The sequence below is a fragment of the Camelina sativa genome, chromosome 17, assembly GCF_030686135.1.
Source record: "Camelina sativa cultivar CO46 ecotype springtype chromosome 17, ASM3068613v1".
Taxonomy (NCBI): Eukaryota; Viridiplantae; Streptophyta; class Magnoliopsida; order Brassicales; family Brassicaceae; genus Camelina; species Camelina sativa.
In genome coordinates, this window is record NC_141896.1 from 302,855 (window position 1) to 328,763 (window position 25,909).

A 25,909-nucleotide genomic window follows, 5' to 3' on the forward strand; every position below is an offset into this window, starting at 1 on the left:
ATACGCCATGTGTACATTTTTTATTTTTTATTTAATTATGATGCCGTTTACTGGCAAAACGCAAACCCAAATTACAGGTGAAACATGTACACTCCCTATGCCACACCAAAGGACAAACTCCAGAGTTAACAACAACAAGAACACGAAATCTCTTTCTACACAAGAGCAACGACATAGACACAGACTTGAGAAAGAAAAAAGAAAAAAACACATGACTAAGGGAAGATGGGAACTCTCTCTTGTGCTACTAAAAGTATATGAACAGAGCCGATTATATATACACAAAAGAGAGGAAACAAACCGCTGAAAACCAAAAGCTCTATACATCTATCTACCAAAATTCTATCTTTACTATGTCATGATTCTTCTTAGGATCTCCACACATGTCTAAGTGGGGTGTTTTTAGTTGATGGTGGTAGGTGATGATGATCAGAGAAACCTCCTACGAAGATTACTCGTTGTTGCTTGATACGAACGCATGAGTAATCCAACTCCAATGCCTACACCAAGGCACATCCCAAGGCCTAGCCCAACTCCAACTCTGACACCTGCATTAAACCATGAGAGTTGACCATCCTCGTCAACATACATCCCTTCTGGGTAGTATCTCTGTGCCATTTTCATTTCAGACTCATCGTAATCATCAGCTTCTGATTCCATCATCTGCATAAACCAAACCACAAACAAGAATAAGAACCAAAAAAGTGGGAGCTTTTCACGCCAATATATGCAAACAGAGATGAAAATCCATGCTAACAACTCTCGAGATATCAAAGAATTGTCTCTTGACATTTTACTATATTTTCAGCTGCTGATCAGACAACATTCCAAAAGTTTCAAATTCAGCTGTAGATTACACAAGAAAACACTCAAGAAGAAGCTGAAATAAGACTTTGACATCAACAATCTAAATTTTCAGAATCAGCTGTAGATACATAGAAAACACTCGATTAAAAGCTCTGCTACAACATGCATAACTCACAAAAACAGGACCAAAGAAGTAACCTTTTCAAATCCTAAATCCCAAGTTAAGAATAGTCAGTTGAGGTCTTGGTGTACAATCAAGAATCAGAGAGTTCTAAATCCGAATCATAGACAATCATCAAAGAGAGAATTGAGAAATCCGAATCATACCTGTACTTTTCTTTGCCGGGCCAAATCAGTACCAATGGCAGCAATGTCTTGCTCTTTGCCAACTTCCTCATCCTCAGGGATAGCCTCGAGGGTGACGTGTCTAGCCACCTTCCTCCTGGGACTAGCCTGAATCGTCTTGGTCAAAATAACCGGAACACCGCCACAGCAACCAGCTATATAAACCTCCACCGACGGAGACGAAGCACCACGCTTTGGCTGAAAAAACGCAGAGGAAGAAGAAAGACCCGAGCCGTGTCCGTTGCCCATAGCTATGTAACAATCCATACCCCATCCAGTCTTGGGATCACTCACAGTTCCGTTGTTCCACACGCCTTCGATTCTATCAAGGTTCCCACACAAGACCATATCGTCGTTATCGTAAACCTCGACATCAACGCATCCGGTAACGCGCACGGTCTCAGTGCTAACGTAAGTCACCTCAGAGGTTTCACGGTCGACTCTATCACGGCGGAGTTTAAGAGACGCCGTCTCGGAAGAAGGAACCCTAACGCCGTTAACCTCAAGGGAGGCGCCGGTTTCACGGGGAGGGTGACGGAGGGTGAGGAAGTCAGGGACGTTCTGAACAACACAGGGAGCGATGCGGACGTAGAACAAACGAACCTCAAGCCAAGAAGATTGCGATAACGCAATCGACGATGCCGAAGACGGCGGCGGCGATACGGAGGAGGTATTCATGTGGTACGATTTGGTGGTGGTAGTGGTGACAAAAGGATCCTGATGAAGATGATCTTTCGAAATCATCTATAGAAACAGATTTGATTCAAGAAAAAAAAAACAAATTCGCAATCTGAATTTATGAAAAATTTGGAAGGATTGAGGAGAAGAAACAAAGAGATGATGATGAATGAATCGGAACAGCAGCAACTCTTTATTTTATTTTTTTTGTTTGTTTGTTTTGTTGGTTTAGGTTTTTTGGGGGTTTCAGATATTTTCGAAGGTAAAAATAAAAAAAGTCAATACCTTAAAAATAAGTTTGACGCTGAGGAAATTACGGAGGGGTCAAAGGTAAAGAAACCGACAAGATACATACCCTCGTGTGACTCGCACGTGTGACTTTTTTTTGTTTCCTTTTAAGACTGGGCCACAATATATCCTCTCGGTCTCTTAAATGGGCTTAGATCAATTTTTGGTTTGGGCTCAATATAAATTATTTTATACCAACTTCAAAAAATCTGCAAACTACACAAGTTTTGAAGTTTATGTTTGAAAACTTTATTATGTGGTGGAAGTCTGAGTTTTTTTATTCATGTGTATCATAAGATAAGACCATGTTTACAGATACACACCTCGTTTACTAAGATCAGCCCAACAGGCCCTGTAATGATTTAATATTTACCTGTATGATCAATGAAAATTGCATGGACTATAATATCACCATATCTGTTTTCCCACCCAAAAGAAGAAGAAGAAGAAGAAGAAGAAGAAGAGATGGATGCACTCATGCATTGAGTGTATAAAAGTGAAGGTGAAGTGATGATATACTTACTACTACAATGAATGATGATGATACTGTCTCACCAAACATACTAACCACAAGTTAATGGATATATATAGCTTTGTTTCTTTTATTTTTGAAACCGACAGCGATAAACTTACTACAGTATTAGTAAAGAATGATTCGTGATAAAGGAAAAATCATTTTACTCATTCGGGTCATTGACCGTACGGCAATTAATTATTATTTTGAATCATAACCATTTATATTCTTTAGTAGACGTCCCTTTTGATCTATCTAATCTATGTATTGTTTTCAAAAGAAAAAATTATAAGGGATTCCTCACCGTTGGATATGAGATCTTGTCGGGTGAATTGGACCAACTTTGGATATACATAATTTATAGGCCGGCTATAATGTTTTCTTCTTTCTTCTCTTTTTTTTTGTTTACACCGAAAAGATTGGGGTTTTGTCATTTCACCATCCAATTAGGTAGGTAGACGAATCTAATCATAATAGTAATGAGATTAATCTGACATCAAAATTTTAATTATCGTTTATTTTTGAATAACGATTTTGCAACTCATGTGTATGTCCGCAACTGAAGATCCGTGTCGGAGGTTTACTTAAGTTGATTTTAATTGCATCATGTAGTAGCTTAGTAGTAGTATGATTTTGACCGTATTTTAGATCTCCTTGTAAAAGTTTATTAATACATTTCGTAATTTTTAGTTAACACTTAATTAAATTCGTAATCGTATCTTACGCTGACGTTGGATTTTTATAATACGTAGAAGTTAACTAATTAACTGATATAATCTATACTTTGTTAACCTTTAATTTGTATAGTCTGCAATTATATGATGCTCATCTTAAATAGTTAAGATAACTATACGATCCCTAATTGTACGTGTATCCACCACATACATACAGAAACATTGTCTGTTATAGTATTTCTGTAGCACGACATATTTCTAATAGTTAAGATGAGATTTATTTTTTCTTTCAGTTAAAGAAAAAAACAAGATAAGACTCTTCTAATATTTGTCAAAAACAAGCAAACCCATAACTAGCAGCTGCTGTAACATTCAAACCATCAATAAAACCATTTTCAATTTTGGTCAAACTATAAAGCAGAGTGTGTTTTTTTGTCAAAGTTTGCCAAAATAATTAAAGAGTAGTTAGGTCAAACTGTGTTTAGTTTGCTCTTGGGTTAATAGTCAAAGTAGGAATCAACGGTCGAGATCAGACGCTGAGGATGGTAAGACCAAAGGATGGCTAAGAATTGACTATATTAAGCCGCCTTTTCAAAAGAAAACTAATAAATACATATTTTGAAATTTTTGTAGAATAAAAGAATAGTATATAATAAAAATATAAAACATGAGAGAAGTGGGCCTGAGATTCCACTCTAAGTGGCCCAGATTACAAATCTCGTCACGTCTCGTTTCGTCTTATACCCGCAGTCACAACGTGTGTGTGGTTCACGCGCAAGCCAAACACAAATCCAAAAACATAGTGACATATACAAAAAAGCTGCTCCACTTGTATAATTCGTGGACGTAAGAAATATTTTATCAAACAGAGAAATAAAAAAAAAAATTAATCTACGTGGGCAAACACGTGGAAATATATAGCTGTTTCCCACTAAACATGTATATATTTTCTTTATGTATTTGTATTTGTTTTGGGGGGGGTTTTGTCTTTATTTGGAGAATCGAATTCGTGTAGAATTGGCAAACTGATGATGGTGGGATAGCTAGCGAGGAGGACTCAATTATTAGATAAAATTTCATATACATAAAAACTTTAGAACAATTCAAATCATATAATGGAATAAAAAGGAAATATTGGCAATTTTGAGTGACCACATTATCTTCTTTAATATGTTTTTTTTCTTTTCTTTCTCTCCTTATACTTTTACCCAAAAAGAAAAAATATATAGATATATACATGTGTCCATTTCAAGTAAATAAACGGGTAATCATGAACAATTTGGTTTTCTTATAATTTTTTGAATTAGATTACAATACTATACTCATATTATACTCCAAATAATTAACCGAGTTATCCCGGACATAATGAAGATTAAATAAAACAAATAACTTTTATTTTTTTGAAAATAATAAAACAAATAATTACAAAATACTTGTATTCCACAGATTTGGATAATTCGAAGTAGGTGGGTTACTTACTTGACTCCAAACCGCACATACCTAAGATCTTGTAATATGTCTCCCTCGGCACCATTCTATAAAAATGACAAAGCTTGTGATACTCCCCGAGTATATGAAACTTATTATTCTTAGGAATTATGGCTCCCAAAAAAAACCATAAATAAGTTTTGATATATAGTTATCTTAAAGTAGGAAATCATTAAAAAATGACGTTGATAAGGTGAGAAAGAAAAATCAAAAAAGACAGAAAAAAAAGGAAACAACAAGAACCAAAGGACGGAAAGCAGCAAATGCAATGACGCTCGGAGCTGAGAGAGACTCACGCGCTCTTAATTTACCTCACGCGTGTGCATGTTAACATAACACGCGCGTCAATGAAATGAAATCAAGAAAGAAAGAAAGAAAAAGATATAGTAGAGATCTCTTCGTCCCTCTCTCGTACCACACCATTCATTCATTCATTCATTCATTGAGATTGGAGAGACTCTCTCTTCTTCTGGCTCTGCATGCATCTCTCTCTCTAATATATCAACCAGTATTTGTCAGGGTTTGGGCATTTCTTTATAAAAATAATTATACGATCAGTGTGTGTGTCTGTCCAATCTCTCTCTTATCGTCTTCTAAAGTTTCCTATTATTTTCATTCTTCCTTCATTCTTCCTTCATTCTTAACTCTCTCTCTCTCTCTCTCTCTTATAACTCAAGAGACAAAATCTTTCTTTTCTTTTCTTACATCTCTCTCTCTCTCTCTCTCTCTCTCTCTCTCTCCCTCTCGGCATATTCTTTAGAAAGTTAACCTAAAAACAGAGAGCAATGAAGGTCCATCTCTCTCTCTCTTCCTCTCTCTCACTCTACACGTTTTCAAGATTTGATTCCTAGCTAGGATTCGAATTTCTATAAGAAAAAAATTGGCTTGGATTTTTTTTTTTACATCTTGAATCTGAATGTAACAAGCCCTCTTCTCTTTATGTATGTTCTTTACTAATGAACCTCTGAATCTATTCCTTCAGTTTTGAAACAAGTAGATGTGTGTGTTTATTTAGATGCGATCTACTTCTTTTTGTAGTTCAAGAACAGAAACAATCTCACTTTTTTTTTTTTTTACTTACTCTGCTCCTATTGCAACATAAGTATATATCTTTCTTTTTCCCTTGGGGGAATCTTAACTGTGAAATACAGTTTTTTTTTTCACTTACTATTATTAACAAAATCAATTCAAAAATCTTATATTGAATGATGCACATGGCTCTGTTTTGCAAAAGTCTGGTTCTCTACTATGTTCACACTACTCATACGCATGCATGTCACTCTCTCTGTAAACATAACGTATTAGTAATTTTATTTTATTTCTGGTTTTAACGTTAAGAACATATCAGTAATTTTTTAGTATCTTCTGTAAAACCTGCAAAAATCTATGTTTTTATATTATTATGTTCTTGGTGATCCAGTTGTTTTGTTTTTAGTTGCATGATATACAAATTCCAGAGAGAAATAGAAAACAAAAGGAAGAAGAGAAAAATAGATCATCTTTGTGAATTAATTTCACTAAAATCTATTTGTACTTTGTAATTATTTTGCAGAAAATGGTGTTAAACCTGGATTTGCATGATGATAAGGCAAAACAAAAGGCCCTTAAAACGGTTTCCACTCTCCCAGGTAATCCATCACTAATCTTGTATAATGTTGGTTACAAACTTACAACTACACATCAGAAACAGGGATAGAGATCTTGCTCTGTCTCTGTTTAGTTCTCGCTTCGAAACCAAACTATTAGATAAATGGTTTTACTGTCCGGTTTAGTCTCCGATTTAGTAGGTAAGGAAGGTGTTAACTGAGGTAAACATGTTTTTAAAATTGCTTTATTGTTTGTTGATGAACAATCACGAGCTGCTCTGACAGAAGTGTCTTTCTTTTTCAATAGTGACAATACGGTAAAATGTTGCGCCATATTTCAATTATTTCTGAAATTCATTTATTTTATTTCTTTGGAATAAAATCAAATCTAGGCCACTATAGCTTCTTTGAAATATGTGCCCATCTATTGAAATATCATATGCTGTCAAAGATTTGTTTTTGTTTGTCTGAGTCAAAGTGTTTTAAACTCCTTATTGGTAAAATGTTGCAACTTATATCAATAGGGCAAAAACTCGAGTGTCTGTCTATCAAAATGGTTACAAATTTCATCTTGTTTTTTTTTTCTTGTTCTAGGAATCGATTCGATTGCAATGGACATGAAGGGGAAGAAATTGACTGTGATCGGAACCGTGGATCCGGTGAATGTAGTAAGTAAGCTAAGAAAGTATTGGCCCTTGACGGATATTGTACTAGTAGGACCTGCGAAAGAGCCGGAAAAGGAGAAGAAAGAGGAGCCGAAGAAGGAAGGTGGTGGCGAGCCGGCGAAAAAAGAAGGAGAAGCTCCCAAAGAAGAAGCGAAAAAGGAAGGAGAAGCGCCAAAGAAGGAAGAAGAGAAGAAAGAGGGCGGCGATAAAAAGGAGGGAGAGAAGAAAGATCAACCGCAACCACAACCACAACCACAACCGGTTTTGCCGCCACCGGAGCAGCATGTGTTGGAACTTGTAAAGGCGTATAAAGCATATAATCCTCACCTAACAGCATATTACTACGCTCAAAGCATCGAAGAAAACCCTAATGCTTGCGTTATATGTTGAAAACATATATTATATTATATAATTTGGGGGAAAATGATGAACCGATCTATAGTGAGGATGAAGAATAAGAAACAGGATATATTGATTCGGTTGGATCATCGGATATGTTTTTTTCTGTCCTCGATAATGCGAGGAAGCTTAATTTCCTTAAATCGATTTCGATGATATGTTTTCTGTATATATCGTCGATAGTACTAGAATTTTGTTTTTTTTTTTTTTACTTTGAAGGGAACTTTCTGTATATAATGGTGTTATATATGTACGTTAGTATTTTAATTTGTTTGTTAATTATCTTCAGTTGTCCTTAAGTTAATATTGTTTGTGATACACGTTTCTTTGTCGACGTTAATATTTCTCAAGGGTTTATAACGTAAGTAACAAATTCTATGCACATATTTTAGGGACTAAATCTCTCGAATATTTAAGTGTAATATAACGATTTTGCTATTCCGTAATTTTGTCATCTTCGATCTTGTGATTTTAATTTTACAAAGTTATTCTATTGCAGGAAACTGTATGCTTAAATGTACGTATGTGGGTGTTACTTTAGGTTAAGAATGTTACTTCTGTTTTGCACGAAGCGAAAGGGCATGGCCTTTCGTGATCATCTGATAAGTCACTTTTAGAAATTTGTTTTATAGTTGGTAATTAATTCTTTTAATAGTTCTAGTTTTTTGTTTCTTTTCACAAAAATGAAGTTTAAATATAGAGTTCAAAAAAACTTCGACAAAAAAATTCATATAATAATTGATTTCAGGGGATAATAACATAAAGTGAAGTTCTAAATTATTACTTTTTAAAAATAATCATATTCTAGAAACAAACCACTTAAGAATTATCTCCGCCACATATAAAAGTTCTTCATTTTTCGACACAGAAAAATTGACTATATTTTCAAAAATTGAATATATAGTATTCACGTAACCAAGTTCATTGTAAACGTCATAGGATAGATCACATATGCAAATGTCAAAAAAATTTGGTTGGTAGGCACCTAAAAGGAGCATGTGAATATTCAAATTAAAAACTTTTGTAACACATTATCTGATCACAATTTCTAATTTCTGTAATATTTTTGCGATATATATTATTTGGGTCAAAACAAAATACATTCCCGTGAGTGCTAAAAAGAATACTTCACTACCAAAAACAGAAAGGGCTTGCCTATTTGTCAGTATTTCTACCAAACAAATATAAATATTACTCCATCATGTTTCGTAATGAATATGATCATGAGTCGGTGGTGAGTGATGATGACGACGACGATGTCGATCATTATAAATAGACAGATATCTACATATACACACTAGCATATGTCTACTTAATTATCCAGATACATATTAATCAGTATGAAAGGGATCAAACCGTTTTTTCCCAAATATCAAATTTGATTTTTGTCTTATATAATCCTTTCTTGTTGGTGTGTTTAGTATCAATATCATCCAAGAGGCGGCCCAAAGCACGCCTTATCTTTATTTACCACCTAACAAGATTAAACAAACATATGTATGGTTTCATCAGCTTAATATATTTATATGGCTGAGATCTGTATCAAAAAAAGGCTAAATTTATTATATATTTCATTCCAGCTGACATTAACAAAGGAAAAAGGGAGACAAAGCTGACGGTTCATGGGTGTACACAAAAAAAAATAGCTGACGATCCATGAATAATTCAATTGATGGAGATGTCATCTTACGCGATAGTTAATTATTCTGCGCAAATTTGTCATTTTGTATAATTTAATAATATGAATTTTATCATATTTGGTGCAGCTAAAAATGCTGATGACTTTTTGCATCACCCACCATATTATTAAGGCAAATTCCAAAAAAAAAGAAAAATGAATAAATTAAACATATCTCCGTAGAATGTTCGGTTTAGTCCATATTATTATTTCAGAAAATGATAGGCACGGTAGCATGCACGTGTGACGTATTGGGCGAACAACAAAATGTGGTTCTAGAATAATCGAATAATTTAGCTTAACAAATTCTCCATTACGTAGATATCATCAACCTCCCCAACTAATAAACACTAGTGATTCAATCATAAATTATTATCAAAAGATAACGTTTCATTTTATTACACACAAAAAGATAAATAAGAGATCCCAAAAGGTTAAGTTGCTACACACCAGCACCACTAGGAGAATCTATCGATTAAATCCTAAGCGGGGGGAAAAGAACAGAATTAAACACACAAAATCTTAAAAGTTACCATTTGACCCCAGGAGAAAAAGCTGGCAGTCAAAAAAACAACCCTAGCATCGCCATCGAAGTTGAATTATTCCCAATCTTACAACAAAGAAAAAAACATTTTCACTTACTAATTAAAGATGAATTAACACTTGGAGTGAGAGGAGGACGAGTTGATCCGATCTCTCAGGCGTTATTATGATTTCATGCTCGGAGAAGAGGTGAATGTGGTGACATTATCCCTGGAGACGAGAGGCCATCCTCATATAGTCTTCGGAAACTTAATCGGAGATTGCTCTGCCTCCATTTCTGCTTTTTAGCATTGTTGTTCTGGATTACTTGATCCTTGTCCGTTGCTTTCTCAACGATCTTGTTGTTGTTGTTCTTAGACACGAAATCTTGGATCCGCCGAAGCGCCACGCGGAGAGTATCATCGTCCATGTTGGCAAAGCAAACCCTAAACCATCCAGGTTCCGTGCAATGGAAGGAAGAGCCTGGAGATACGTTGAGCTTAACTTTGTGGATGATTATACGCCAAAGCTCAATCTCAGATTCAAACGAGTTACGATCTCTCAATAGATGTCTCAAATCCATCCACACAAATAAACCTCCGCTGCTTGTCAAGCAAGTAATATCTGCTTTCTTGAGCCCTGTGGTAAAAACTTCATGCCTTATCCCTAACCTTTTCGAGTTTTCCATAAGGAAATTCTCCACAAACCGTTCATCTGACAACATCGAAGCAAGCATGAGTTGTGTCTGCGATGAAACTAGTCCGAAACTCGACATTTTCCTGGCACAAGACACGACCGAGTCGTTGTAAGAATAGACTATACCGACTCTGAAACCAGGAAGTCCCATGTCTTTAGAAAGACTATAAACAATGTGAATCAAGTCAACGTTGACTTCAGAGATGTCCACGTCGTTGACCACCTCAGCAACGCTCACGAAATTATCTCCGCTGAAGACTGTGGCGGCGTAGATCTCGTCGACGACTAGGTGAATGTTCTTCTTCGTGACGAACCGAACTAGGTCCTTGAGTGTGTCCTTATCCAACATCGTACCGAGCGGGTTTGATGGATTCGTCAAAATCAGACCTTTCACTTTTTTATTGGACTCTTGGGCTTTTTTATAAGCCCATCCCACGGCCTCAACGGTTAATCTGAAATTGTTGGAGCTTGAACAAGGAACAGGGATTATCTCGACACCTGTACGCCACCTCAAGTCTCTATCAAATCTGCAAAAAGGATTAAACAATTAATTAGCACACGTATGAGCTACTCGTTGAATGAATCTAAACCGCAATTGAAATTGATAATTTGATATACTTACACGTGTGATAAAGTTGGCGAAAGAGTCAATTAATACTAATATTATTAACTCATTTCCATTTAGAATTTGTTAACCCAAAAAAGTATGTGAAAGCAACATTAATGAAATTTCTCCTAACCATTATCCATTATCATATTACTATTTTTTTAAAATGTGATTAAGAAAAAATATTAAAATGCTTACGCGGCATAGTAAGGAGAGGGAATGAGGAAAACGTCGCCGGGATCGGCGAGGCAGAACATAATCGTTTCATTGGCTCCGGTAGCACCGCCGCTCATAACCACCCTCTCTGGATCAAACGTCACTCTTCCACCTCTAGCTTTTCCCATGAAATGTGCAATTGCCTTCAAGACCAAAATTTCCATCAGGCATAAATTTATAAGTTGCTAAATGTAAAGGAAAAAAAATTACAAAATGTAGCACGACTAAATTTGTTTTCTTATGCGTTTCATATCTACTACTGATGTTTAGGATGTTAACTTGCTATGTGTAAATAGAAGTGTCCTTACTGGTTAAACTGATTTGTACTGGTCTAAACCATGTCAAGGTTCGGTTAAAAACTATGTCATTTTAGATTAATATTTATATAATCTAACTCTACGTATTACTTCCGTGGTGCATATATTAACGTAAAACCTGAACCTGTACAAGATTTCTAGATTAAATGGGTGATTTATACCTCTCTAAACTTTTTAAGACCGTGATAGTCTTGGAAATTGGCGATGTCGCTAAATTGATGAACACCTTCAAGAGTGCAAATAGAAGCTTCTGGGTTTTCTTTGATCCAATCTTTTATTAAATCTAAGCAAAGCTGTAAAATGTTTAGAAAAAAATGTGTTATATATTTGATGTTGTATATATATACGTGTTCACGCTAGCTAGCTAATACACGGATGAAAATGCACAACAAAATAAGCAATGTTATATTGGATTCTATATAATATATACCTGATTCTCTGCAAGACCCATTTGGATAATACCATGGGGATTATGAGAAAGATGAAAAGGATCTTTGTCGTAAGCTTTCCATCCTTCGAAGTACTCAGAGTTCTCGCCGTGTTGATTGTTTGTTGCTATTTTCGAAAGAATCGCACCGCTATTACTCCCTGGAAGACCCATTTACTGTTTGAATATTCACTTCTTTTGTAGCTGTTTTTTGTTTTTTTCTTTGGGGGTATCAATATTGATCTTATGACAAGTTTTTGTGGTATGTACTAATATTAACGTATGAGTGTTTGGTTTTATAAAGGAGGTGAAATAGAAACATGGAGGGGACAGACAACATAAAGCTGATGTGGGGTCCCAAGAAAAGAGAGTTAGGATTTGATGAAACAACCGAAAAGGAACAAGCAAACCAAGGAAGTTTCTCCACCCAAAACAATATATTTCAAAACGTAATTTTTGTTGCGATGAATTTTAGGTGGTTGTGTGTTTCTGCTAGCATCAATATCCCTTGTATTAAAGATTATCGTATATTTCGAATTTTGGTAGATGACGATGGATATATTGGTCTTAATTACTCCAATAGTTTCGTATTGATTTCCGTTGCATTATTAGAATCCATTGGGAACTACTGGTAGGAAATTATGTGTACTTATTTGAACCCAAAGGCTATTTCTAAGCAGCTTCTTAAGAAAAATGTTGACCTTTCACTACAAGTCATGCAAAAGAAATAAAAAGGTTAGGGCTGTAGAGGAGAATATTTGATAGAATACAAATAATCAGGAAGAAAGTTATGATAGAAAAATGTATAAGATTATTCAAAAGAAGAGACCGATTTGGTTTAATAAAACATTTTGGTATGTAATATATGCACATGTATAAACTTCCACGACGACATAATTCCAAAATTTGTCTGGCTTAAGGAAATATTAAATTTAATCATCTCGATAAATTACTAATGATTTTCATATGACTGTTGTGGAATTTGATTTCAAAATTTCTGTTTGATGAAAAGTAATTTAAGGTTTGTAGAACCAGAACAAATGTTAGTAGATTGCGTTAATTTGAGCTACCATATATGATATTTGTACTTAGGTTATAGTGCTGTTATACAATACAAATACAAATATTGTTAGGTTCGGACTGTTTGGTCAAATCAACCACATGCACTGATTAACTTGCACTTCACGCCGCAAATTCTCGTGCGACGACCACGTGACTAAACCCTGTTAATACTTGATAGTTTTTCGAAGTCAAAAAACCTCCTTTTTCTAATCGTTTTCTTTGAAAAAACAAGGTCTTTTTTTTAACCTTGCTTTTTATGGCTTGGACTAAAGATATTAAAATCTGATTTTGGCTCTACTTATATTAATGTCGGACTATAGCTACTAAAGTTTCAAAATAATATTCTATAAGCACGCATTGCTGGAAAACCTAATTACAGGGGGACATAAAATCCCAATAATATAAACTAGGAGATATCAACTTTTGCCCTATTTGGAGTTGTTACATGTTCACTTTTCAAACAAAAACTACGAACCCATTGTTTTTGTGATCCTACGAATCTCTTTTTAAAAAAAAAAAAAAAAATTAAAGATTCTACGGATCTCTTGTCGAAACAAGCAAGACAGTCATATTATATTTTCTTATCAAATTTATAAACATTTTAGCTTTGTGTAAATATCATATCATCTAACTATCTAACTATCTAAAAATTTTATTTTTGTTGTAAACATATAATAAACTTAATTTGCTTAAAAGATCAGAAGTAAACGTTAAAAACGTGAAAGAAGAAAAATACAGTAGAATGAATAGTAAAAGAAAATAGTAGAAGAAATAATCTGTACTAGAAACACCGAACACAGCGTTGGTATTTCTATACTAATTGGCCCGACAACTACCAACACCGACATATGTGCTTTCGGCAGTTTTTGATTTGGTAATATATCATTCCAAATGTTTCAATTACTTTTAAATACTTAATTAGATAATAATCAAACATTTTTCTAATATAAAAATTTAGTTTGTGGATCGGAGTGTTTTAGTTTAAAATATATTTTTGATCTATGCACACGTACGTGTTCAAACTGAAACTTGTGTTTCTCCTAATTATAGACGCCAATAAATATTAGCAAGTTGCTTTACAAAATTTACAAATTAAACGGGTTATACAATTTATGATATTTAGCAACAAAGCATATACTCCGCCATTGCAATTGTGGAATTCGATGAGTACTACTAATCAAAGAGTGACATAGTGTGAATATGTTTCGTTTGTGGGAGATTTTAAATTATACTAGTAGTAATTTGTTTGTGTCAATTAAAAAAAAAAAAAAAGTGAAGCATGCTTATTTGAATGGTCAATAAGTCAATATTATTCACAAACATGCGAGAAGAGGGCTTGAGGTTTGACTTCTCCAATAGTGATTAGATGCTGACTCATCTGACTCATCATTCCTCAGCAGCTGTCAACTAATTTGGACACGGTTCTTCCACTAATCACTCCTCAACACGTGTCACGCCTGCGCGACTCAAACACAAACAAGAAATTGTCAGGAAAAAAAATAACAACATGGGGACGTACTTACTCTGTTAAATGTCCAGTTACAATTTTTTCCTGGGCTTTAAGGCCCATTGTTATGAAAGATTTATAATTAGGAAACACACTAACTAAAAGGGCCTTAATTATATATCAAACAGAAAGAAAATCATCCCGATACGTGTCATAAGCCTACTGTGCCATACAGTATACCGCGATACAGGGGATTGATACTACGCTCCACCGACGTGCATATGGGCGGACATGGTCGGTCGGTCCATTAATCTCTTGCGCATCTTATTCCTTACGCAACAATACTTTCCCTCTTCTTCTCTTTCGGATAAATACTTTCCAATTTTTTTTATTGTCATTCAAAATATCGTCGACATAGTAAACTACTATTCCATGACAAAAAAATCTATCTCTATCGAGTTCAGCTACAACTTCAAACAAAATATCTATTTCATAAATAATAATATGTATACTTCGTCAGACTGATAGTTAATTTCTCTATTTGAAGAACATTAATAATTGTTGTCATGTTACGAAAACTACCAAGCACAAGACACGTATTATCCACGCTTTCACTCTCACTCGTCGAAAGATCTCACACGTACACAACAAACCCATTATAAAATGTAATCCATTCACTTTGTACCGACTTAATAAAACATCGTAGTCCCATCCGTTTATATATAGTCCAAGAAAAACTTCATACTATCTTACACACTTACATCACAAAATTCAAAAGCAAAAAGAAAAGATTTATCAAGAAGAATCATTTATATGGCGAGCTTGCTAGATAAAGCCAAGGGCTTCGTGGCTGATAAACTCACCACGATCCCTAAACCGGAGGGTTCCGTTACTGACGTTGATCTTAAAGACGTGAACCGCGAGTCCGTTGAGTACTTGGCCAAAGTTTCCGTCACCAATCCTTACGATCATTCGATTCCGATATGTGAGATCAGTTTCACTTTCCACAGCGCTGGCCGGTAAAACACGCTTTCTAACTCCGTCGTTTGATTCCTTTTTTCAACCATGATCCATTACAAAATTATCAATAAAAGATCATAAATATGTAGTTAAGAGATGGTCACTTGGTTTGGTTCTGTTTTTTTTTTTTTTGACAAACGGTTTGGTTCTGTTATGCTCTGTTATTCCATCTTTCGTTTGGTTCGGTTATGCTCCGAACGAATGTCTTTTTTGTTTAGATGGTTCGGTTTGATTTTGATTTTGATTTTTTTGTTAAGTTGTGAAAACGAAAACCGGCTAGATTACAAATAGATTTTGGTTCGGTTTACATATGCAAGTCGTGCGGTTTGTCTTTGCTTGTTGGTTACATATTATTAGACATATTTTTAATAATAAATAAAAATCTTAGGCATCTTAGATTCATTGATTAATTCCATATTATGATATTGTTGAATATATATTATGGAGATGCATAATTATATGCAAATGCAATGATAAAATATGATAGGGAGATCGCAAAGGGGAAGATACCGGACCCGGGTTCTCTGAAAGCTAAGGACATGACAGCTCTTGATGTTCCGGTGGTGGTGCCGTATAGTATACTCTTCAACCTGGCTCGAGACGTTGGTGTGGACTGGGACATTGACTACGAGCTTCAAATAGGTCTCACCATTGACCTCCCTGTTGTGGGCGAGTTTACTATCCCTATTTCCAGCAAGGGCGAAATCAAGCTTCCTACTTTCAAAGATTTCTTCTGATCTTTTTGATCTACTTAACCTGTGAGACGATGATATATAATGCATGTAACGAATGGGTTTGCCTATATATATAATCAATAAATGTTATATTGTGATCCTATCATGTGATAAAAAAAAATCAATAAATGTTTTATGATTTCAGTAATGGTTATTTTTTTTTCCATTGAAATTTTGTAATTGTATAAAAAACAAACCAAGTGCAAGGGAAATCTTGATTCAATTTGGTGAATATGATATGAAAACCGAATGATCGGTTAAGTTCCGAGTTTTTTTTTCTTTGTTTTGATTTTTAAATATAATTGTTTTAATTTTTATTTCACAATGGTTTTAACTATTTTTTTTTTTGATTTTTTTTTATTTTACATATAATGTTACGTGTGAATATGTGATGTTTTTATTTAAAATAAATTAATAATTGAAAATGAGCCTTGGACCTAGGCCAAAGTTATCAAAAGAAAAAGAAAATTGGAGGTTGCTTTTGCTTCACAAACAAACAAACTTTGGCTAAGCTATACAAATAGTGAATATAAGTAGAAATGTTAAGACATGGAAGTTAGTATCAGCGTGAAGGATCTTCGTCTGCTAAGAAGATCTGCGAGACAAAGTCTTGGAAACGAGAAGAGTAGATCTTGGGATGCACCGCTGAGATTGTCTTAGAGCTGTGTTGAATAGACTTGTAACAATGTTCAATGCGTTTTCTCACACCATAGTCTTGGAAAATGTCTATAATCCCGAGATACAATATCACATCGTACCATTCCTCTCCTCCTCCCCTACTGTTCTTCCCCACCACACTCCCTGATTCTCCTCTCTCAATCCTTCTTGCTCGCCCCGGTATCTTCATCCCAAAGGTAGTGCTTGAGCTGCAAGAAAGCCCATTTTTCATAAACGTAAACTTAGTTCTGCTTTCTTGGCATTTTGGATTTGAACAAAAGGATAAAGGAATTCTCAAAATTGGTTACCTGTTATGGAAAATGTTGGTCAAACTTGTTTTGGAAACAATGCTTCCTTTTGGAGATTCAGAAGTGTTGGTTGGAGCTGGACTGGGGATTATACTTGCTACTGATTGTGTAGTTACTGAGTTCTCACTATCAAGTGAATCTGTATGGATGAAAATAATAATTTCTAATGTTATAAGCACCGCGGGGTTGTCTCTAGCTATAGTAATGTAGTTTTAAAATTGAAGATCATTCAAGACACTATTTGAAAATCACCTCTGCTCGGAGTGCAAGAATACATTGTAGACGATCTATCTGGAGAGTTTGAAGCTGTCTTCATAAACTTTGAGCTATTGCTGTCAATAGAGCCTGCACGATTGACCGGAAAGTGTATGTACCATTTCATATATTCTTTCTTGGTGAATTACAGTAAACAGGAGAAGAATGCCAGAAGGAGATTTACCTCGTGATGAGAAACTGTCGTATACCGGGCTTAATCCATCAATTAAACCTGAAGGGAGATGTTAGTGAGGGATTTGGTATTATAAGCCACCACTAATAATAATAATAGAGACATGAGATGCTTAACTCACCTTGACACGAGCCTTTTACTTGTAAACCAAGCATTAAGCTATAATCCATTATGCCTTCATCTTCCAATAGTTCACAATCTAGCTTTGTTTGCCTGCGCGATGGGAAAAATCTTCTGAGCATCTAAATCATTCTCTGAGACAAGAACCAATTAAGATATCAAGAACAGAGAAGACTCACTTAATGAGGCGGTGTCTGGCCAAGGAATCCACGTAGAAACAAAAATCAAGGTCAATATCCTTCAAGATGGTTTTATCTCTCACTTTGATCTTCTTGTTAGTCCGACCTTGTGATGAACCCTTAAGATCATAAACCTTGTTCATAAAAACATCCGACTGCAGTATGTTTGACATGACGACAAAATATGTCTGCTCACCAGAGAAAAACAAAGTGTTTTGTAAGCCAAACATTATAATGATTTCCACTACATGCATGTGGGAAATAATCCGGTAGAGTCGTCATATACCTTGTCACCCCCAACAGGCTTGACAGAGTGAGCTCCATAATTCTTGGACAACAAGGTGGACCTGTATTTATGAATATGACGGAAGTAACCAGGCAACATCTCTAGAATAACCTTGATTTCGGATTTGCGGAGAATCTTGATGAGGAAACGGTCATCTTTAGAGAGAAGAAACATGTTACCAACTTTGCCAGTAGAAAGCTTGCGTAAAGTCTCATCATTACAGATAGAGGTCATGTATTCATCATGGTTAATATCCTCAAGTTCTTGTATTAGTCTGCAGATTTAACAAAGTAAAGAAGAGAGGGACATGAATGAATACACATATATATACCTATCTCAACCCCTAGACTAGTTATTAAAAAGAAAAGAAAAGAAAGAGAGAGAAACCTGAAACCCAAGGGGCAGTAATCTTTCCATTGAAACTCAGTAATGGTTCCGGAGGGAAGATGTTTGATGTGCTTGGAAGAGTATCTAATCCTGTTTTTCTCAGTGGCTTTCACGTCCTTTGATGTTATCTCCCTTGTAAACATTTCTTCCGCTAAACACACTCTCCGGATATTTTTCAAAATCTTCTCATCTAATTAGCCCACATCCCTTTCAATGAAATCATCCCACAAAATTTTTCAATACGAAATTGACATATGATTCCGCAGAGATTTTGAACCCCTATATATCGGAAATAACGTAACAACGTAGAAGACAGAGAACCCTAAGATTGGATTGGCTCAAAACCCTAGAAATCGTAAATCCAGACAAATAGAGAGATGCCGAATAAATTTGATCATATATACCAAGACAAAATGATCATATTGATCTAATTCATATATATAAACCATGAACTTCTACAGAAGATCTCGTAAGGAAAAAAGATTAAAGAGATTGGTATTTACCTGTTTGAGGAGCTGGGTAAAAGAGAGAGGAGGAGAACAAGAAGAAGAGTGCGTTGGATTGTGCAAAGGGGAACGAGAAATTTTGAGGAAAGGTGATTTGGTTTTCTTTTGTTCTGTTGGAGACGTAAACAAAAACGAGAAAAAAAAAAAAGAAGAAAAAAGGTAACAAATGAGGTTTTCTGAAATTTTTTGTTTGCCAAAAATGGGTTCGACGAAGTTCGCCGCTCGATGATTCCAACTCATATTTCCCCTCTGTTTCTTTCAATTAGGGCAACCAACCAAACCAACCAATTCCCGCGTTCTGTTTCATATCATTTTTATTTTCCGTTACCATATATTATTAATTTATTTTGTTATCTAAATAACACTTTAAGGCCCATTAGCATATAACGGCCCAACAAAGAAGCTCTTACGGTATTTGACGAAATCCGGACCGTTGATTTGACATACCTTTATAGTCGTCGACACGTGGTTAAGCAGAAATTGTCGACGTGCTTCCCTCACTCACGTATATTATTTATCTAGAACGTGACTGCAATGAAATATTATCATTCACATACCGGCGAGCGAAAAGATCTATCATTTTGTAGATATGGCATATGACAACAATGATTATAGTTTTCATGTTTAGAGTCCCCTGCAAGTATCTCCACAGTCCATAGACTATCCAAAGTGATTATCTTGTCATGTTAATATGTTATGTTAGTATTCAATGTCCAAATTCATGGGATCCTTATATTTTTTTTTTTTGTTATAGAGAGACAAAGGAAAAGAACGTAACTGAAAAAATATTATCTGTCTCTCACCCAATAAAAAGCTTTACGATTTTCAATTTTACCGATCGGAATCTTTAAAAGAAAAAACATATTTATTTTTTCTTCTCGATATAATATCCACATGCTAATAATCGTCATCAATATATATTGTTGCATGCCTCTGTCTACAAAAACAGATACATTTTTACTTAGACGTTAGAACTGCTTATAATTATAAATAATTGGAAAAGGTCAAATCTAACGAGCTAGCTGTATACTTTTTATACATGGTGGTCACTATCTTAATTATAAACCAACAACCGGTCCATATAGTCCTTTGCAACACACACACTTCCACGCAAACTAATCAATTTGGAATGTAAAACGCTGAACGGTTTGCATATGACTTAATATTTTCTTGTTTCAGCTGGTTCGTACGTAGGATCAAGATATATATTTTTGTCAACACTTTCTCATATAATTTCAACCTATAGTGTCTTAGTTATGGCTAACATGGATCAAAAGCGACCAACCATCGCCGGCGATGAAGAAATTGCGGCGGAGAAACCGTTAAGACCAAGATTCCAGAAACCACCAGGGTTCGGTGATCAACAGAATCCACAACCTGGAACAACAACGCTTCCACGTCGCCGTCCCAGACCTATCCATCCGGCGTCACTCTACCCTGATGAGAAGAAACGACGCTGTAGTTTCTTTCGCTTTTTCTGCTGCTGCGTTTGTATCTTTGTCGCCGTCATTCTCCTCCTCATCCTCATAGCCGTCGCTGTTTTCTTCCTCTGGTACAGCCCTAAACTCCCCGTGGTCCGCCTCGCCTCTTTCAAAATCAGCAACTTCAACTTTTCCAGCGCAACATCCGACGACGGGTGGTCGTTTTTGACGGCGGATACAACGGCAGTGCTCGATTTCAGAAACCCTAACGGAAAGCTAAGGTTTTACTACGGAGATGCTGACGTGGCTGTGATTCTCGGAGAGAAAGACTTTGAGACCAACCTAGGGTCAACGGAAGTCAAAGGCTTTGTTGAGAAGCCAGGGAATCGGACGGCTGTGATTGTCCCGACGAGGGTGAGGAAACGACAGGTGGATGATCCGACGGCAAAAAGACTACGGACAGAGCTGAAGAGTAAGAAGCTGTTGGTGAAGGTGACAGCTAAGACTAAGGTTGGATTGGCTGTGGGTAGTCGCAAGATTGTTACTGTGGGAGTTAGCCTCAGATGTGGAGGCGTTAGGTTACAGACGCTTGACTCGCAAATGGCCAAGTGCACAATCAAAATGCTTAAATGGTAGGTTACAATTACTTAATCAAATAATTTTCCCCAAGTACCTTAGATAAATCATTGACGAAGCCATTTGATGGGATTGCAGGATCATATTGCGTTCATGATGCAACGGTGTCTTTTTGGCTAGCTGTGCCTCTCATCAAGTCTCAAATCAAAACCATAGAGTTATACGAGGAATTTGTATGACCTTTTACGTTTAACTTGTCAAATACTGATGCGACCATTTTTCTTATTGTAACACATTAATATACATACACTCCTGCATATGATCATTGTTAATTAGCGAGTTGTGTTATTTATTTGGCATCTAAAGTTCCAAAATTGTTTTTTTTTCGTAAAAAAAAAGTTATAAAATTTTCTTCAATGTACAAATTAAGTTTCAATTATCAAATTGTTGAGCCATAATTCTACGTATGACATTGTGAAAATTATAAGTGATGAATGCTATAAACGTACGTATACTTCTGATCTGATTACAAATAAAATGTATGCCAAAAAAAGAAAGAAACATTAATAGTAAAAAATTTCAATCGGTTAATTGATCATTTACGTAACTAAAATGGTTAATTCTGCTATTTTGGGACAAAAGGATATATATTCTTGATGATCATTGTAGGGAGGAGAAGCAGTATTTTTTAAACGAGTAGCGTTATATACAACCGCATTTGTTTCAAACATACGATCAAATTCATTTGTCGTTCGGTAACGCGTGGAACAACAACCAAAAAAAAAAAAAGAGAAACGAAGGGGACAGAAATAAATATAATAATGTTACGGACAAGAGAACGCTATTATGCGCGTTTGTTAGAAACCAAATTAAGCAAATCCACCAAATTACAATTTGCCAAAAATACCGTATGTGTTCGAACATCTCAACTAGAAAAAATTTCTTAGAAAAAAAATCAATCAATTTCCCGTAATACGATCTGTGTCTACAACCTCGAGAGGAATTGTATGAGTATAATAAATTATAATTCAAATTCCAAACGCTCAGGGTAAAGTTGAAGTGGTGGGAAAATGGAGCAATTTCGAGAGATAGGAGAGGTATTAGGAAGCATTAAAGCGTTAATGGTGTTCAAGGACAACATTCAAATCAACCAACGTCAATGCGGTCTACTACTCGACCTCTTCACCGCGGCCTACGATTCAATTTCCGAATCCATGCGATCTAATCTACGGTTCAAAGAGAAGAACACTAAATGGAAGATTCTAGAACAGCCCTTAAGGGAACTTCTATTGGTGTTAACAGAAGGGGAGGCTTATGTTAGAATGTCTTTAGAGCCTAAAATAGGGTTTTGGGCTAAGGCTATTATGTTGCATGGCAATAGAGATTGCACAGAGCTTCACATACATAACTTGCTCTCTTGTCTACCGATCATCATCGAGGCTATTGAGACAGCAGGTGAGGTTTCAGGGTGGGATGAAGAAGAAATGAGCAAGAAGAAGTTGGTGCATTCCAACAAGTATATGAAGCAATGGAATGACTCTCAGATGTTTACCTGGAAGTTCGGGAGAGAGTATTTGGTGACAGAGGAATCCTGCAACCGGTTCGAGAGTGCTTGGACAGAGGACCGTTGGATTTTAATCAAGGAGCTTCAGGAGAAAAAGCAGCCCGGTTCAAGCAAACACGACCGGAAGATGGCTGATTTCCTTTTCAAGAAACTGGGAGATGGAAACGAGTGTCCCAAGCTGTTTCCGTCTTCTCTTCTGGTCAGCGCGAAAGATTACCAAGTGAAGAAAAGATTAGGGAGTGGAAGTCAGTACAAGGAGATTACCTGGTTAGGCGAGAGCTTTGCGCTTAGGCATTTCTTTGGGGATATCGATGCTTTGCTCCCTCAGGTTACTCAACTGCTATCTCTTTCACACCCGAACATTGTATATTACCTCTGCGGATTCACGGATGAGGAGAAGAAAGAGTGTTTCTTGGTCACAGAACTGATGAGTAAAACACTAGGTACACACATCAAAGAGGTATGTGGTCCGAGGAAAAAGAACACTCTCTCCCTCCCTGTAGCGGTTGATCTCATGCTTCAGATAGCTTTGGGAATGGAATATCTCCACTCGAAAAAAATCTACCACGGAGAGTTGAATCCATCAAACATTCTTGTCAAACCAAGAAGAAGTTACCAATATGGAGATGGGTATCATCATCTGCACGGGAAGATTTTTGGGTTCGGGTTGAATTCTGTCAAAGGGTTCTCTAGTAAAATAAGTGCTTCTTTGACGGGTCAGAATGAGAATTTTCCATTCATATGGTACTCCCCGGAAGTTCTAGAGGAGCAAGAACAGAGCGGAACTGCAGGAAGCCTCAAGTATACTGATAAATCTGATGTGTATAGCTTCGGGATGGTTTGCTTTGAGCTTCTGACAGGTAAAGTGCCATTTGAAGATAGCCATCTGCAAGGAGATAAGATGAGTAGAAACATTAGAGCAGGGGAGAGACCGCTTTTTCCATATCATTCACCTAGATTGATTACAAACCTGACAAAACGATGCTGGCATGCTGATCCGAATCAGCGTCCAACATTTTCATCGATAAGCAGAATTCTCCGGTACATCAAACGGTTTATAGCTTTAAACCAGGAATGTCATAGTAGTAGCCAACAAGACCCGCCCATTAATGCTTCTCCTGTGGATTACTGCGAGATCGAGACAAAACTATTGCATAAGCTTTCATGGGAAACAACAGAGTTAACTCAAGTTTCACAAGTTCCTTTTCAGATGTTTGCATATAGAGTTGTGGAACGAGCAAGAACTTGTAAGAAAAACAACCTCGAGACATCTGAATCGGGTAGTGAATGGGCTTCGTGTAGCGAGGACGAAGGTGGAACTGGATCAGATGAGCAGGAGAAGGAAAGAAGATTGTCAATATCAAATGATGTAGGTATGATGAGCAAGAAGAAGCATGTTTCAAAACTGGTGAAAAGAGCGTCTGGCCTGAAACCAATAAAAAACCCAGGTGAGATTATCACAGAGGCTCTCTCCCATACATGTGAACCTTGTTACTATTTGTACAAAAAGGAATAAAAATTCTACTTGCCGTTTTTGGTTTTTGTGTTCAGGAACTCCGAGAGGGAAATCACGGCATCCCCCACTAAGCCCATGTGGGCAAAGCATGAGAACAAACTCAGAGAGTCAACTGATACTAATAAGCCCAAAGATACGAAGATCAAACTCTGGTCATGCCTCAGACTCTGAGCTTTCATAGTCTGCAGGACAAAACACACAAAAATTCAACATGCTTGTATAAATCAAAAGAATATATGTAAGTGCTCCAAAACGATAGGCAGGCCTCCTTATATAATTACTTCAGCCTGGTGACTTGTAGATTCAGTTGCGATCATCTTTAAGGAAACAAATCATAAGAAGCAAATTACTGTATACTAGGCCTGATGTTTTCTATGATGTGTCAAATCACAAAAAAAAAAAAAAAGAGAATAAAGGGTGGTAGCTTTGATTCAACATACACAAAATAAAAATAAAAATAAATGATTGCTTTATTCTGAATTCCGAATTGTGCTCGAAGAAATTTGGGGCTTCGTTGATTTATTTAATAAACCACGAGGAGAGTGGAAGCTCCGTAAGCAAGCCATGAGTAACCAGCGAAGTCGGGAAGCCAGTCGATAGCAGACTGAGATCGAGTCGGAGCCGGTGGAACGATCTCCGATCTGAGTTGCCGGAGAGGCAAATTATCGATCGGATCTGTGATCGGTGAGATCGCGTCGTGACTCGTCGTCTCCGGCACAATCACGGGTTTTAAACGGAAACACTCAAATCTTAGACCAAAACTATTTTATTTTTCCGTTTGCTTACATACATAACTTACCCAGCAGGAGCAGGATCGTCGAACCTTCCTACTAGGCTAGAAGGTTCCAGGTCGAGACTGTATCTCGCTTAGGCCCACTTCTCACTTGGGCCTCCTTATTGTAAATTGTAATGTGTATTTCGGTTACAAAGCATCCACCGCCATAAGCCTCTTTGTCGAATAAAAGCCCAATACGTTTTAAATATTAACCAAAGTCCCAAATCGGAAATATAATAAACACATACTAACCCATAACTCCTATAAATAAAGTTAGTCCACTTTGCTTACAAAGCATCCACACAGTTGTGGGCTTTTCTGAAGGCCCGACTGTTGGAAAGTACCAATATTTTTTTTAAACGTTTTAGCGTTATTTTTTCTTCAGCTTTTTAAAACGTTTGTTTTTCGGCTTTTCAAACTTTTTTTCAGTTTTGTTTTTGTTTTGGTTTTGGTTTTGGTTTTAGTTTTTGTTTTTAAGTGTTGAATTTTAAATTTGTGTAAGCAAACTGGATACAACATGCATTATACATAACTTAAATTTAACTCTTTTTTTTTCCTAATTTTTTACTTTTTTTTTTGTTTTTCTCTTTTTGCTTTTGTTTTGGTTTTGAAGTATTGAATTTTAAATTTGTGTAAGCAAACCGGATACAACATCCGGTCCATATTCTTTGTGGTCTGTAAGAAGTGCTCTAGGTCCAACATGCATTATACATAACTTAAATTTAACTCTTTTTTTTTCCTGATTTTTTACTTTTTTTTGTTTGTTTTTCTCTTTTTGCAGGAAAAATTTAATTAGTCAAGACTTGGATCGTCTTCTTTGATGTAAAACGACGTTTTCTACTTTTTTTTGGGTTAATGGTTCGAATTTCGAAATCAACATGGAGTATCGTTTTATGACTTTATTAAATATCCTACTGAATTGACAAAATTCACCGATGCTTGTAAGCAAGTGGAGTTTTGTATACAAATAATTTACAGCTAGTTTCCTGTAACATT

General features: G+C 36.0%; 7 protein-coding genes and 1 long non-coding RNA gene across 13 annotated transcripts; 4 read left to right on the forward strand and 4 right to left on the reverse strand.

Annotated features, from left to right (window-relative positions):
• Positions 1-16: 16 nt before the first annotated feature.
• LOC104754298 (uncharacterized protein At1g01500) lies at positions 17-2,678 on the reverse strand. The gene is made up of 2 exons (XM_010476448.3): positions 1,135-2,678; positions 17-663 (listed from the first exon to the last, which is right to left on the reverse strand). The coding sequence occupies exons 1-2, from the start codon at positions 1,894-1,896 to the stop codon at positions 430-432; spliced, it is 996 nt and encodes a 331-aa protein (XP_010474750.2). The 5' UTR covers positions 1,897-2,678; the 3' UTR covers positions 17-429.
• Positions 2,679-4,851: 2,173 nt separating this feature from the next.
• On the forward strand, positions 4,852-7,726 carry LOC104754297 (heavy metal-associated isoprenylated plant protein 39). 2 transcript variants are annotated; one of them, XM_019238659.2, is made up of 3 exons: positions 4,852-5,585; positions 6,347-6,422; positions 6,975-7,726. In XM_019238659.2, the coding sequence occupies exons 1-3, from the start codon at positions 5,580-5,582 to the stop codon at positions 7,433-7,435; spliced, it is 543 nt and encodes a 180-aa protein (XP_019094204.1). In that variant the 5' UTR covers positions 4,852-5,579; the 3' UTR covers positions 7,436-7,726. The 2 variants fall into 2 exon arrangements, with proteins under 2 accessions (XP_019094204.1, XP_010474749.1); XM_010476447.3 differs by having other exon boundaries at positions 5,208-5,735.
• Positions 7,727-9,479: 1,753 nt separating this feature from the next.
• LOC104754295 (1-aminocyclopropane-1-carboxylate synthase 2) lies at positions 9,480-12,258 on the reverse strand. The gene is made up of 4 exons (XM_010476445.3): positions 11,911-12,258; positions 11,642-11,773; positions 11,146-11,306; positions 9,480-10,867 (listed from the first exon to the last, which is right to left on the reverse strand). Exons 1-4 carry the CDS (start codon positions 12,079-12,081, stop codon positions 9,838-9,840), a joined length of 1,494 nt encoding a protein of 497 aa, XP_010474747.1. The 5' UTR covers positions 12,082-12,258; the 3' UTR covers positions 9,480-9,837.
• Positions 12,259-15,169: 2,911 nt separating this feature from the next.
• LOC104754294 (putative desiccation-related protein LEA14) lies at positions 15,170-16,318 on the forward strand. Its single transcript, XM_010476444.3, has 2 exons — positions 15,170-15,435; positions 15,924-16,318. The coding sequence occupies exons 1-2, from the start codon at positions 15,230-15,232 to the stop codon at positions 16,171-16,173; spliced, it is 456 nt and encodes a 151-aa protein (XP_010474746.2). The 5' UTR covers positions 15,170-15,229; the 3' UTR covers positions 16,174-16,318.
• Positions 16,319-16,564: 246 nt separating this feature from the next.
• Positions 16,565-19,271, reverse strand: LOC104754293 (phosphatidylinositol 4-phosphate 5-kinase 10-like). The gene is made up of 9 exons (XM_010476443.3): positions 19,059-19,271; positions 18,556-18,762; positions 18,169-18,442; positions 17,883-18,070; positions 17,705-17,796; positions 17,575-17,622; positions 17,388-17,480; positions 17,136-17,274; positions 16,565-17,036 (listed from the first exon to the last, which is right to left on the reverse strand). The coding sequence occupies exons 2-9, from the start codon at positions 18,696-18,698 to the stop codon at positions 16,733-16,735; spliced, it is 1,281 nt and encodes a 426-aa protein (XP_010474745.2). The 5' UTR covers positions 18,699-18,762; positions 19,059-19,271; the 3' UTR covers positions 16,565-16,732.
• Positions 19,272-20,152: 881 nt separating this feature from the next.
• LOC104754292 (uncharacterized) lies at positions 20,153-21,417 on the forward strand. The gene is made up of 2 exons (XM_010476442.3): positions 20,153-21,114; positions 21,197-21,417. Exons 1-2 carry the CDS (start codon positions 20,318-20,320, stop codon positions 21,213-21,215), a joined length of 816 nt encoding a protein of 271 aa, XP_010474744.2. The 5' UTR covers positions 20,153-20,317; the 3' UTR covers positions 21,216-21,417.
• Positions 21,418-21,997: 580 nt separating this feature from the next.
• On the reverse strand, positions 21,998-24,940 carry LOC147923207 (uncharacterized). Of its 5 annotated transcripts, none has more exons than XR_015586709.1 (7): positions 24,579-24,940; positions 24,152-24,320; positions 23,884-24,048; positions 23,593-23,750; positions 22,887-23,508; positions 22,611-22,818; positions 21,998-22,498 (listed from the first exon to the last, which is right to left on the reverse strand). It is a non-coding gene; the product is annotated as an uncharacterized LOC147923207 (long non-coding RNA). The 5 variants fall into 5 exon arrangements; XR_015586711.1 differs by having other exon boundaries at positions 21,998-22,284; positions 24,579-24,939; XR_015586713.1 differs by having other exon boundaries at positions 21,998-22,284; positions 22,611-22,800; positions 24,579-24,906.
• LOC104754290 (uncharacterized) lies at positions 22,129-24,320 on the forward strand. Its single transcript, XM_087495069.1, has 2 exons — positions 22,129-24,070; positions 24,174-24,320. Exons 1-2 carry the CDS (start codon positions 22,129-22,131, stop codon positions 24,317-24,319), a joined length of 2,088 nt encoding a protein of 695 aa, XP_087351195.1. The 3' UTR covers position 24,320.
• Positions 24,941-25,909: the final 969 nt, after the last annotated feature.